At 46.1% G+C, this 14,726-nt stretch overlaps 1 protein-coding gene across 1 annotated transcript in view; it reads right to left on the reverse strand.

The window, feature by feature from the left end:
• UBA1 (ubiquitin like modifier activating enzyme 1) overlaps positions 1-14,726 on the reverse strand; it is a 2,903,587-nt gene that overhangs the window by 1,573,162 nt on the left and 1,315,699 nt on the right. Inside the window, exon 17 of the mRNA XM_044080725.1 lies at positions 5,183-5,207. Within this exon, the coding sequence (XP_043936660.1) occupies positions 5,183-5,207 (25 nt within the window). The remainder of the gene's footprint in view (positions 1-5,182; positions 5,208-14,726) is intronic.

A 14,726-nucleotide genomic window follows, 5' to 3' on the forward strand; every position in this document is an offset into this window, starting at 1 on the left:
TTTTCCATAACAAAACTGAGGTCCCAAGTTGGTGTTGGTGCTCTCCTGGGAGGCCTAATGTTTTTGGCCCCTCTGAGAAACTGCCTTAGAAGTGGATGTGAAAATAAGGGAGGATCTGTGTTGTAGTGAGCTGAAATAGCTGAGGCGTGGATTTTAATAGATGAAAAAAAAAGCCCTTTGTGTAACATCTCAGTTAAATATTGTAGAATCTGAGGTATGTCAGGCTGAAGGGTATTTTGGCCTTTAGCTTGGTTCCAGGCGCAAAACCTTTTCCATTTGTCTGAGTAGGCTTTCCTGGTGCTGGGCCTCCTGCTTCCAGAATAACATCCATAACAGCTTGTGAAAGAGGAGCTGGCTGGTTGCTTAGGTGATCTGCCATGCAGCCAAATTTAAGGTTTTGAGCTGGCTGTGTAGAATCTGACTGTCTTGCTTTGTGAGCAGATGAGTAATTTGTGGTAAAATCCATGGTGGGCCCTGGGCCATATTCCTTAATAGTGGGTACCAGTGCTGGCGTGGCCAGTCTGGGGCAATGAGCATCATTCGGGGTCTCTCCATCCTGACTTTCAGCACCACCTTTGTGAGAAGGGGCAATGGAGTGAAGGCATATACTGTCAGCATTTTCCAACTGAATGAGAGTGCGTCCACTTTCCAAGCTTGACGGTGAAATGTCCTTGTACAAAATTTTGTTAGCTGATAGACCTGTTTGCCAGTCCCCAAAACTATGTCTGGGTGCCCCCATTTTTGAGTTATCATTGCAAATACTTGTGGATCCAGTTTCCACTCGTGGGGATCCATGATGTTTCTGCTTAGGTCGTCTGCCAAAGTGTTATTTTTTCCTGGCAGGAATTGAGCTTGTAATTGAACTTGGTAAGCCAGTGCTGTGTTCCACAAGGTCATTGCTTGCCTGCATAGAGGGTAGGAGTGTGTAATCCCTTGCTTATGTACCACATTACTGTGGTGATCTGTCCTTATTGTAAGCTGTCCTGGATGTAAGGGGTCCTTGAAGGCTGTCAGGGCATTCTGTACAGCTAGCATTTCTTTGATTGATGTGCAAATTCCTTTGATCTGCAGTCCATATGCCTTGAATGCACCGTCCTGCCATGTGTGCCCCCCAGGCGTAGTCAGATGCATCTGTTATCATAGCTTGCCTGGCTGGGGGGTAAGGTGAAAGGCTGAACCTTGTTGAGGTGACATGCCTGTGACCAACATAGAAACTCCTGTTGAAGGCAGGGAATGAGAAGTATCATTGTTTCCAAGTTGTGGCTGTGTTGAGTCCATACACTTTTTAAGTACCATTGTAATTTCCTCATATGCAGTTTTGCAAATGGTATTAGTAGTATACAAGATGCCATGAAGCCCAAGGCCTGCAGAATTTTTCTTGCAGGGAGTTGGGTCTTTGTTGCCATTGTTTTGAAGTATTGAGTTAGTTGTAGTTGTTTGGCATCAGATAAGCCATCTGGGCAGTTGTATTCAAGCTGGCACCCAGGAATGTCATTTTGTGAGGGCACTAGTTTTGATTTCTTTTCGTTTACTGTGTACCCTAGGCAACTTAGGTGTTTTACAAAAGCCAGATGTCGTAAGAGAATGTCCTTGCTTTCTGCTTGGATGAGGCAGTCGTCCAGGTATGGGTATATTTGAATTCCTCTTCATCTGCAGTATGCAATTACTGGTGCCAGGCATTTTGTGAAGACCCTGGGCACAGTAGATAAGCCAAAGGGCAGTGCAGAGAATTGGTAATGGGTTGAACCTGCAATGAAACCGAGGTATCTTCTGCAATTTTGTCTGATAGGGACATGCAGGTATGCCTCCTTGAGGTCGAACATTACTAGCCAAGCTTTCTTGCCCAACAAAAGAAGCTGCTGCTGTAGTGTTAGCATCTTGAATTTGGGTACTTGCAAGAAGGTGTTTAGAACTGAAAGGTCCAGAATGGGTCTCCAAGCATTGTCCTTTCTAGGGACTAGAAAGAGCCTTGAGTAAAATCCTTGGCCTTGCTCCTGTGTAGGTACCAGTTGAATGGCTCTCATGTCGATGAGAGCTGTAATTTGTTTTTGTGCCTCTGCCCATTAATTTTGTGGCAGGTTTGGCATCCCTTTTATCCTTGGCAAGGTGTGGAAATGGAATCTGAATCCTTGTGAGAATGTCTAGGACCCATTTGTCCTTTGTGACGATGCGCCAGTTGTCTGCAAAAAGTGCTAACTTTCCTCCCAAGGGGGCTGCCAAGAGAGTTTTGCTTGGCAGTTTGAGGTTTAAGTCATTGTGTTTGCCTTCTAGTAGTTTGGGACCCGTCTTCTCCTCCCTTCTGTGTTGCAGTGCCCCATTGTCGAGGTTTGTAAGATTTTGTGCTTGTCCTCTGCCCCTTGAGCGCCTGTATTTACCCACTGTGGTCTGTCAGAAGCTGGAAAGGACCAATTTTTTGTTGGCCAATTTCTGCTGAAGCGTGGGGGCTGTATAGATTTTGCCTTATCCTCCATTTTCTTTAAAACCTCTTCTGCTTTAACCCCAAATAAGACATCCTGCTTTAAGGGTGCATCTAGTAACTTTGCTTTAACATGATCAGGCAGAGTTTGTTCCTTTAACCAAGCATGCCTACGTATAACAGAACCAGTAACAGCTGCTCTACAGGAAGCTTCCAAGGAATCAAATCCACATTGTAAAGTATGTCTGCCCACCTGTTCAGCTGCATGCAACAAATCCTGCATTTCATTGAATTCAGACTGTTGAGGGTGCGTGCTCATCTTTTATTTGAGACATTAGGAATTGCTGGTATTTAAGCATGTGAAATTGACAACTTAATGCTCTCATAGCTAGAGTAGCTGAGATGTAAACCTTCTTCCCCCACCTATCTAGTGCTCTGGAGTCCCTTTCAGAGGGTACAGGATTTTTAGCCATAGAAGCCTTAGCCCCTTTGGGACCCTGGGAGATTCTCTGGATCAGCAACAGGGCTTTTGTAAAGGAATTTGTGTGAGTCAGGCACTCTATAGTATATATCTGATTTGGCTGGAGCAGGAGGCAGAGAATTTGGATTTCGACTAGATTCTAAGTAATCATCATCCACAGTGTCTACAACTGGGGGGAAAGCAAGTGGACTGTGCTGGGGGAGTAAAAGAAACTCTCGGAGTCTTTTCTTTGAGTCAGAGTAGTCCTGACCTTCCCAGTGGAAATGTTCCCTCATGGTATGTAAGGTTTCCCCAAAGGAATAGTCTTCAGGAGGAGAAGCTGAGGGAATGGAATCTTCAGCATCAGAATCTTCATAAGGGGGAAAGGAGTAAACCTGCTAACCAGAGGAGCCTGAGGAAATAGACACTTGATCAGAGGAGGCATAATCCTCCTCTTGTCTAGGCCTTTTGTCAAATCTTCAGCCATTTTAAGCATCTGTTTCTTAGGCATGGGGCCTTGAACTGGAGACTGAAGTGCAGTCTTTTTTGGTTTTAGAGGAGTCTTAAGCTTAGCAAAATATTTTATGGTGAGAGTAGTCTGTCTGAAGACACCTTCTGAAACTAAAGGTATTTCTACAGCACCGGCTTCTCCTTCTGCAATGTTGTCAGTAGGGCCTAAAGAAAATGGCTGCGTCGGCCTAGAACTCTCCGCTAGAGAATCCGAAGCGGTCTGGGGTTCCAATTCTACGGTAGCCAGGGGCTGTGTAGGGGCCTCACTGAAAACCGGAGAACCAGCGACCGGCCAAGCCGAGGCCTCAGAGTCTGGCTTGGATCTAGGCTGCCTGTCTATCTTTGCGTTTTTTATGCACGCCGGTAGTCAGTTGCTCTGACGGCACAGTGTAATTAAATTTCCTACCAAAGTAGTGTCGTGCAAAATCAAAGTGTCGTTTTATAGCCCGCTTATTGAACGTAGCATGAAACAGACAACCAGTGACGTCGTGGTCTGGGCCTAGGCAAGGTATACAATAAAAATTAAAGTCCTTATGAGCTATTTGCTTCTCACAAGAAATGCAATTGTTAACTTTTTCTGACATCGGACTGAGGCAAGAAAAGGTTCCCCAACCGGGTACTTAGCTTTGAAGACTTCGGACTGAAACTCTATTCGAAAATCTCAGGTGTCGGCTGACCGGCACTTGTGAACTGCTTCTGCTTCGGGCACCGCGCGGCAAGAAAGACTGGAGAAAATGGCGTTGGATGCCTCATATACCCCTGGCGCACTGACGTCAGGGAAGAAGCGATAGCAACAGAAGCCGGACTAAGACTTTGGAATTCAGGCCGACTGTGGGACGGCCTGAAGACAGGATAGCCCAAGTGTGATGACTGCAGCAGGGTAACAATATGAACATCTGGGTCCAGGATCCATGGATCCTCCAGCAGATGATGAAAAGGGAACCAAATCTGTTGAGGCCAATGGGGAGTATAAGGCTAACGGTCCTTCCCAGCAACTTTGCTTTCTGTAAAAACCTGGGTATCAGTAGAAATGGACGGTATGCATACAGGAGACCCAGAGGCCAATCGTCTATGAGTGAGTCCCTCGGGGGATGTACAGGGGGTGGTATTAGGGTAAAGTAGCATCTGCATTTGGTATTGATGCGACTGGCAAAGAGGTCGCAGCAACGCTGGCCCCATTTGCGGAAAATCATGACCGCAACGTATTGGTTGAGAGACCACTCGTGAGGCAACCGGACTGCCCTGCTCACCTTGTCCGCTATCACATTGGATTTTCCCGGGTTGTGTGTTGCCAACAGAAAATGCTTGGATGACACAACCCACTGCCATACCCTGAGGGCTTCTCGACAAAGGAGATAAGACTTGGTTCTGCCCTGTTTGTTCAAGTACCAGGCCACTGACATGTCTGCCTGAACTGCAATTGTCCCTAGAGGAAGAGTCCTGAAAGTACTGCAATGCCAGAAGTACTGTTCTCAACTCCAGAACATTGATATGCAGATGTGATTCTTGATCCATCCATTTGCCTTGGACAGTCTTTCACTGAAAATGCCACCCCACCGGGGAAGTGTCCATGGTCACAGTGGCTACAGGGGGGGCACAAAGTGTCTTCCTATTGTGACATGAAGAGACGTCAACCACCACCGGAGGTCCCTCTTGCAAGAGTTTGTGATGAGAATCATATGGTTCATTGGCAATTTCTGGTAAGATCACTGAGCGAACAGGAGCCATTGAAGAATTTGCATATGCATCCTTGTGAGTGGAATGGCTAGAATTGCTGCCGCCATCAAACCTAGTACCTTCAAGACCTCAGCGGCTGAAGCTCTGTTCTTCGACACCAATGAGTTGACATGTTGGCAAAGAAGTGAGACCCTTTCGACTGGAAAACAGACTGGTGGTTGAGGTATTTAACTCTGCTCCTATAAAGACAGTATGCCGCGATGGCGACAAAGCAGACTTTTCAAAGTTGACTATAATGCGTAAGTGATGACAGAGTCAGTGTAGATTGTGTTGCCTGAATCAATTGATGCCTGGTGGTAGCAGTGAGGAACCAATCATCCAGACATGGAAACACTTGGAATCCTAGACGCCTCAGGTGAGCCGTGACAACTGCCATGCATTTGAATACTCTGGGGGGCTGTAATGAGACCAAAGGGCAGGGCTCGAAACTGGGAGTGATTGGCTCCCAGCCGGAAACCCAGGTGATCTCTGTAGTGTCTGTCCATCTTTATGTGGTAGTACGCATCCTTAAGATCGATGGAGCACATCCAATCGCCTTTCTCTAGAAAGGGAAGAATGGCCTGAAGCGTGACCATTCGGAACTTCTCTTTTTTTACAAATTGGTTGAGTCTGCTGAAGTCCAAGATAGGTCTCCAGTCCCCCGTTTTCTTTGGAACCAAAAAGAATCTTGAGTAAGTTCCGAATCCAGTTTGGTCTGCTGGGACTGGCTGGATGACTTTTTTTCTAGCAACTTGCAGACCTTCTATAGTTGCTTGTTCCCTGAGACTGGGTGGAACATCCAGGACTCTCTTGAAAGGAGTGGGAGGGTTAGAGAACGGTATGAAATACCCTCTGGAAATGTTTTGTACCCAGGTATCGGATGTTATGCTTAGCCAGGCTTCTGGATATAAAAATAAGTGACCCCCGACTGCCTCCAGAGCCAGCCAGCCAGGTCTCCTTTCAGGAGTGTTGGCAGGGCTGACCAGAGAACTGGCCTCTGTCACCCTGCTGTTGCGGACCCCCCTGCCACGCAGGCAGTATCTTCCATTATAACCCTCACCTCTGCCTCTAGACGGGGGTTTCTCCACGTGTGTCATGAAAGGCTCCCTGTGCTTTTCAGAACCACATCTTTCCACCTTTAGGGCCCTTGGGATAGGGCCGAGTAGGGGTAGAAAAACGGACGCCAACGGCAGATAGAGTCTTGCCTTCCTGCTCACACCTGGTTCAAGTTTCCTTAACCTTGGGCCCAAACAGGGATGAGCCATCAAATGGCGTGTTGATAAAGGAAGACTTGAAAGGCTCCGCAAAGAAACAGACTCAATCCAGGCTCGTCTACGCAGGGCAATGCCTGAACTAGCGGCTCTATTCGAACGATCAGCTTCGTAAGATACGAGATGCATGGACGGGTTCAGGGTAGCGAGCTGGGTGTTAACGGTCAGCAACCCCTGCAGCTACCGTACCCTGGAGAGCATCTCCTAACTCTTTCAGGAGATCTCTTTGTATTCTTGTAAAATTGGATAAATAGTTCAGTGATAGAAGGGAAAAAGTCGCTGAACTTAACATGCGTTTCCCATATCTATCCATGATCCTGGAATCTCTGTTAGGAGGATGGATAGATAACGTCTCAGACGTTTCATGTTTGGTGGCTGCCGCCATGACCATGGCATCAACAGGCACTCCCTTAGTCAAAAAAGCTTTGTCCACTGGGGCAGAGTAACTTATTTGGCTTCCGAGGGGCAGGTTCCATGACCTCCAGAGACACCCACACCTTACGAGAGATCAGCTCCATGAGCTCATCATAAGGTGGAGAAAACCAAGAGGTGGAAAGTTGAGACCCGAAAGCCTTCAAGAGCAATGACTCGTCTTCAGTAGGGCTTTTGGACTGCCAACCGCTCCTCTGATTATGGATCTCCAATACCTCCGCAATGGAGATATCCCCAGAAGGGGATCAAGGGGACCCTTCTGACTCATCCAAGTCAGTGTCAGATATCAAAGACTCCTGTGGGGTGTCCAAGTGCCTCCTCTTGCACAGTCTCTTCCTGGGTACCTCCTCAGTGGGGGCAACTAGGGAGGTCTCAGAAGAGCAGGGGGTGCCCTGTGGAGCCACTTGAGGTTCAGGGTCTCTAAGCTTGGGTTGACCTGTAGAAGCAGGAGCAGACACAGGTGTTTGAAGGGAGGAGGAAGCTAGACCTGATGCTGATGATGTCTTTGGAGACAGGACTCTTCTCATGGCATCGAACGCACCATGGCTCCGACGAGAAGGGTTAGACTGATCCGAAGGGACGTCCGATCCTCCCGCACTGAGGCCATGGGCTCCAAGCCCGGAGGTAGGAGCAGAGCTCATCCGAGCCGAAAACCCGAGAGGAAGAGTCGGCACCGACAAATCGGTACGACTAGCCTCTCTGGACCAGACAGCAGAGTGTCGGCTCCTAGAGTCCCCGGTCAGCACCAAAGACGTCAGAGTAGTTGGAACCGATAACACTGGAGCAGGTCTCTGCTCCACAGGCTCAACATCCATCAGGTCAGGCTCCTCTGGCTCTGAAAGTCCAGTATGACTCGAAGGAGCAGTCAAGTCTGTGTTAATGGTCTTCGGCTCCGACGAAGGCATCGGAGCAGACAATTTGGCAAGGCCTGGTGCCCGTAAAGGTTTCTGCACCAACCGGTCCATATCCAGATCCGAGAGGCTGACAGAAGACTTTGAGGAGTGCATCGAGAGTGCTGAGTGGAGCAGAGGAGATGAGGGAATCTCAGAAACCGGCTCCAAAGCTGAGAGCTGGCTACTAACAGAAGGGACACTAGGTTCCGTGGGCAGTGGAACAGATGACACTAGACCCTCTTTTTTTTAGCCTTTTTCGATGCTCTGGAGTCGCCTGAAGACTTGGATAACAGTGGATTTACTAGCACCATCCTGGTCACCCAGTGCTTCCGAGAAGGGGTGCTGAAGTAAACCCCTATCCACCAATTTCCCCCTCCTCTCTAAAAGTACCCGGGAAGAGAAGGTGTGACAGATGCTCCAAGAATCTTGGAGGTGTAATGCCCCCAGGCAATAAACACACTGAACGTGCCAGTCAGTGACTGACATTTTTTGTCCACAATCCGAACATTTTTTGAAGCCAGATTTAGGATGCGGCTTCTCTTTCTCACCAGACATCTCTATTTTAAATTGACAAATTTAAACAATTGAAAAAAAAAAAAACCACAAGAAATGAACTTACTACTGCTAAGAATGTGGTTAAATACAAGGCCTAGGGCAACTCTACAGAAAGAAGCAGGCCAACATAGGGCACTTATCTAAATCTAAGTAACTATATAGAGAAGAAAAAAAATATATATATCTATATATAAATATATATATATATATATATATATATATATATTTAAAATTATCCTAACAAGAAAGTCAAGAAAAAACTTTTTAAAACTTGCAAATAGACGAATCTATCCAACAAAATTGGTCTGAGCTATCTGGAACACAGAGATCTGTGTCACGGCAAACTAGATCGTAGGTAATTCCAGCAGTGCATCATGGGATAAGGGGCTTGGTCTCGAGCTACTGGCAAACCTTGAGCTTTGCTATCGGCCGTGTTGGAGCAGAGGATCAGCTCCGAACCCATCAGTGAGAATAAACAGCGAGATTTAACTTCACATCATCTGTTCTCCATGTGCACATCTGCAGGGATGCAAAAGTGGCTTGTTCAAATGGAGACAGCGCAAGTTTATCCAGGATGTAATTAAGGTCCCAGGGTGGTGGGGTATGCTTTCTGGGTGGACTTTGGGTAAACCTCCTTTTAAGAACAATTTAACATCGAACCTGGAGAGTAAAGGAGGTTCCAAGGGTAAGCAGGCAGAGACAGCAGAGAGGTGCACTTTCACTGAAGAGTAGGAAAGGTGTGTAAAAATCAGCTAATACACAAGCTAAGACTAAGGGCTCATTCGCTAGAAGGGAGTCCTTATGTCTTTGGAGACACCAGTTGGAAAATCTCTCCAATTTAGAAATGCATGATCTCCTTTATTAGGTTTCCTGGCCTCCTACAGGCTAGAAAGCACATCCTCTGTGTAGTGGTCTCTGAAGGGTACAAGTTCATCACCCAGAGAGTTGAGCTCAGCATCTTCAGGTGTGGGCAGATGAGAGTTCCCTTCTGTGTAAGTTGGTCCACCTTGAGGTAACTTGTGACTGCCCTTGGCAAGGGATTGTAGAAGGGTGAACCAATGCTGCCTTGGCCAGTAGGGTGTCACAAGCAAGTTTTTTGGCATGTCACTCCTGATCTTCAAGGGGACTTTCTGAATGAGAGGCAAGGGGGAAAAGCATACAGAAACTGTCTCTTCCATGAGATGGTGAAAGTGTCCACTCTCCAAGTTAGGGGAGAGTGATGTTTGGTACAGAATTTTGTTAGTTATCTGTTCTGTGAGGAGGCAACAATATCTGTAAGTAGTGTACCCCATCGGTGGACAATGTCTAGGAAAGCTTCCCTCTAACATCCACTCAAGAAGTACAGGGAATTATCTGCTTAGATCAGCTGCCTGAAGGTTGCCCTGGGAAGGGATGTATGTTGCTTGTAGAGACCAGTTTTTCTGTGAGGCAAATTCCCAAATTTGTATTGCCAGCCTCCATAGGAGATGACCCCCCCCCCCCCATCTGTTGCTGTACCACATGACACTGGTGTTGTCTGTAAAGATTAGCAGAGGGCCTGGCTGGAGGATTGGGAACTCTTGAGAAAGGTAGTGGAGGGAAGGAATAGAGTATTTTTTCTGTCCACTGAAAGGTGAAAGCATCTGTTCTCCAGGCTGAGGTGCAAAAGTCTCTAGAGCAAAAGGAGAGCTGCTGCTTATTTATTAATTGGCATTTGTTGACTGGGAAGTCCACAGAGTCAAAAACCCATTTTCAGTGGATGCCCGAAGAGAAAAGCTCCACAGGTAATCAAATATTGTACAGAACAAATACAAAGTGAAAGGTGTTCATTAGCATAGGGTGGGGAAGAATAGTATATAGTTAATACATAATTATCAGACTGTATGGATACATAACACCTTCAATCACAGGAAAATAACTTATTAGTAAACTGCACATATTGTAGGTAGGAGAAAATCATACAGAGGAGGAAGAAAATATAACAGGATTAAAGAGTAGGACCTGAGTAGTTAAGTGTTTGAAGTTAAGGGGGCTTACACTATTTCACAGGTACAGATGGGATTATTTAAATAGTGGGGTTTTAGTGCAGCTTTAAAGGTTATCAGGGAGTCAGGGTGAGTAATGTAAGGAGGGGAGGCTATTCCATAGTTTGGTAATGTTGTAAGACTATAAGCATTGCCCAGCTCTTTAGTTAGGTTTAGCTACATTTAAAAGGGCCCTTTCTGAAGACCGGGGGAAATCCAGTTTGGGTGTACGTGTGTAAGACAGACAGTGAAGACTGTCCAGGAAAACCTGTCTGTTCAGGGTCCCTTCATGAGGATCCTCCAAGGTTCTGCTCGTTACATCTGCCAACACAGTCTTGTGATGGGATGCATAGGGCTGTTAGCAAAAGGCTTTTCTGTGTGACAGTGTCCCAGTCTGTCTGTACCAATTTACACAGCTGGTACGAACTTGCATACCACATGAATGTGGTATTGTCTGAACACTCGTAGCAGACAGTACAGTTTTGTACCTACCATAAATGTAGATGTTAGAGTGCTAACACTGCTGCAGTCATTACACTTGTGTTATCCTGCCGTCAGGCAGTCCCGCAGTCGGCCTAAGTTCCAAAGTCTTGGTCCGGCGTCGGTTGCTGTCGCTTCTTCCCTGATGTCAGTGCGCCAGGGGTATATAAGATGCATCCAACACCATTTTCTTCATGTTTTCTTGCCCCAGATGTCAGGTGCCCCCAAGTAGGTAGGCAATACATATTGCTGATCAAAAATATACAATAAAAACAATTCCTTCAGTTACCAGCAAATACACCCCAAAGGTTGTATAGGATAGAAAGGTATAGTTAAGTCCAGCTAGTTCAGAGGGGATGGAGGGAGGGTAACCTGGACTGCAGCAGTGTCAACACTCGAACATCTAAATTTATGGTAGGTACAAAACTGTACTACGTTCGTGTTACACTGCTGCAGTCATTACACTTGGGTAGAATCCCTAAGCTGAGGTTGGGTGGCTGGTCTATAAAGAGTTAGGATTGGCTATGAGGCCCTGCAGAACTGCAGTGGCAAATCCTGCTCTGGAGTAAAGAGGCAGATGGTAATGCTTGGTAAAGGTGTGCACTGAACTCCAAGCTACCGCCTCCAAAATTTCCTTGGTAGGTACTCCTCTGAGAAAAACTGTTGAAGTGGCTGTTGCCCTGGTGGAATGTGGCCTAATGTTATTTGGGACTGATTTTCCATGCTGTGTGTAGCAGTACCGAATAGTGTCCTATCCATTTGGATATAGTCTGCTTTGAGATAGCCTTGCCCTGTGATCCTGTAGCATATGCTATAAACAGTTGCTCAGTTTTCCTGCAAGCCCTTGTTTTGTCCAAGTAGAAGCGTAGCTGCCTGTGTAAGTCCAAAGAATGCAGAAGTTTCTCCCCTTTATTCTGGGGTTTGGATAAAAAGTTGGCAAATGGATGGTTTCGTTAAGAGCCACACTAGATACCACCTTTGGCATAAAGGTAGGATTTGTCCTTCAAGATACCCTGTCCTGATGAAAAATTATAAAAGGTTCTACTGCCATTAATGCCTATAGCTCTGAGACTCTTCGTGCTGAAGTTACTGCCAGGAGCAGAGCAGTTTTCCATGATAAAAATTTTAGGTCGGCTGTATTGGCTGGCTCAAAAGGTGGTAGGGTCAGTTTTTCCAAAATGAAATTGAGGTCCCAAATTGGTGTTGGTGCTCTCTGGGGCGGTCTTATGTTTTTAGCCGCTCTTACGTACTGCTTTAGCAAGGGTTGAGAGAATAAAGGAGGATCTGTGTTGTAATGTGCTGAAATGGCAGAGGCGTGGATCTTAATTGATGAGAAAGATAGGCCTCTGTCCAGCATCTCAGTTAAGTATTGTAAAATCTGAGGAATGTTTGGAACAAGAGAGTCAAGGCTTTGAGCCTGGTTCCAGGCGCAGAATCTCTTCCATTTTTCTGAGTAAGCTTTCCTGGTGCTAGGCCTCCTGGCCTCCAAAATGACATCCATAACAGCTTTAGAGAGAGATGTTGCCTGTTTGACTAATGTATCTGCCATGCAGCCAGGTTTAGGGTTTTGAGCTGACCGTGCAGGATCCGATTGTTTTGTTGAGTCAGAAGGTGTGGAATTTGAGGGAAAATCCGTGGTGGGCCTTGAGCCAAGTTCCTTAAAATAGGGTACCAGTGCTGGCGTGGCCAGTCTGCAGCAATCAGGATCATCTGTGGCTTTTCTTGTCTGGCTTTTAGGAGTACCTTTGAAAGGAGAGGCAGTGGCGGGAAGGCATAAACTTTTAGGTTTTTCCAGCTGAACAGAAGAGCATCCACTTTCCATGCTGGTTTGTGATAAGTCCTTGTGCAGAATTTTTGTAGTTGGCAATTCAGTGGGGAGGCAAAAAGATCTATGTCGGGGCATCCCCACTTTTGCATTACCATGCTGAAGATTTGTGGATTCAATTTCCATTCGAGAGGGTCCAGGATATTTCTGCTTAGATGGTCTGCCAGAGTATTCTTCTTTCCTGGCAGAATTGTGCTTGCAGGTGGACTTGATATGCTAGAGCTGTGTTCCACAAGGTTATGGCTTGCCTGCATAGGGGATAAGAATGAGTGATCCCTTGCTTGTTTATGTACCACAATACTGTGGTGTTGTCTGTCTTCAGTAGCAATTGTCCTGGATGTAGTAGGTCCATGAAAGCTGTTAGGGCATTTTGAACAGCCAACATCTCTTTTTGATTGATGTGAAGATGAATCTGGTCTGTGGTCCACTTGCCCTGAATGCATTTTCCTGCCATGTGTGCTCCACAGGCATAATCAAAAGCATCTGTTAGAGTTTGCCTGGCTGTGGGTTGGGTAAAAAGCCGACCCTTGTTTAGGTGACATGCCTGGGCCAACCATCGAAACTCCTGTTGTAGCAGGGAATCATTGGTATTACTGCTTCTAAACTGTGAGAGTGTTGAGTCCAAACACTTTAAAGGTACCATTGTAATTTCCTAATATGCAGTCTGGCATATGGTATTAGTAGTACGCAGGATGCCATGAATCCCAGGGCCTGCAGAATTTCTCTTGTGGGGAGATGGGACTTTCTTGCCAGCAATTGAAAATATTGAGTTAGTTGAACTTGTTTGTCTGGCGTGAGAAGCCATCTGGGCCGTTGTATTTAAGTTGGCACCAAGGAATATAATCTGTTGCGAGGGCACTAGTTTTGACTTTTCGTTTACTGTGTACCCTAGAGAAATTAGCAACCTTTTTACAAACGCCAGATGCTGTAGAAGAATGTCCTTAGTCTCTGCTTGAATGAGGCAGTCCAGGTATGGATATATTTGAATTCCTTTTTGTCTGCAAACTGCAATTACTGGTGCCAGGCACTTTGTGAAGACCAAGGCACAGTAGATAAGGCAAAGGGCAGTGCAGAGAATTGGTAGCGCATTGTACCAGCTTTGAATCTGAGGTATCTTCTGCAATTTTGTCTGATAGGGACATGCAGGTATGCCTCTGAGATCCAGAGTAACAAGCCAAGCCTTCCTGCCCAGCATGGGTAGAAGCGGCTGTAATGTCAACATTTTGAATTTCGGAATATCCAGGTAAGTATTCAGAATTGAAAGGTCTAGTATGGGCCTCCAGGCCTTGTCCTTTCTGGGGACCAGGAAGAGTCTTGAGTAAAATCCTTGTCCCTGTTGTGGTACTTTTTGAATAGCTCTCAGGTCCATGAGGGCTGAAATTTGTTTTTGTGCCTCTGCCCATTGATTTTGTGGCAGGTTTGGCATTCCTTTTAGCCTTGGTAAAGTATGAAAGTGGAATCTGCAACCTTGAGACAATATTCAGGATCTATTTGTCCTGGGTGATTGTTTGCCAGTTTTGAGAAAAAAGTGCTAGTTTTCCCCCTAAGGGGGCTTCCAAAAGGGCTGTGCTTGGCGTACGAAGGGGAAAGTCATTGTGACCGTTTCCTGTAAGGTTGAGACTTGTCCTCACGACCTTTTGGGGCTGAGGTGCCCCACTGCCCGTTTGAGCCTTGGGGTTGAGATCTGCCTCTTGGGCATCTGTATCTGCCACTGGAAAGAACCAATTCTTTGTTGGCCAATTTCTGCTAAACCGAGGTGGCTGTACCTGTAAGAAATCCTTGACTGTTTGCATAGTTTTAGCTTTATCCTCTATTTTCTTTAACACCTCTTCTGCCTTAACACCAAACAAAGTATCATGCTGTAAAGGAGCATCCAATAATTTTGCCTTAACATGATCAGGTAAACTTCGAATCAGGTAAACTTTGAATCAGAGAACCTGTAACAGCGGCTCTACAAGAGGCCTCAAGAATCAAAACCACATTGCAGGGTATGTTTTCTCACCTGTTCAACTGCATGCAATAAAACCTGCATTTATTTACAATCAGGAGCTTCTGAGCTTGCAAGCATTTTCTGTTTTAACTGAGCCATTAAATATTGTTGGTACTTAAGCATGTGAAACTGGCAATTTAAAGCTCTTCTGCTAAAGTTGCAGAAGTGTATACTT

This window comes from Protopterus annectens, chromosome 8.part0 (genome assembly GCF_019279795.1).
Source record: "Protopterus annectens isolate FY-2018-M chromosome 8.part0, PAN1.0, whole genome shotgun sequence".
Classification (NCBI taxonomy): Eukaryota; Metazoa; Chordata; order Ceratodontiformes; family Protopteridae; genus Protopterus; species Protopterus annectens.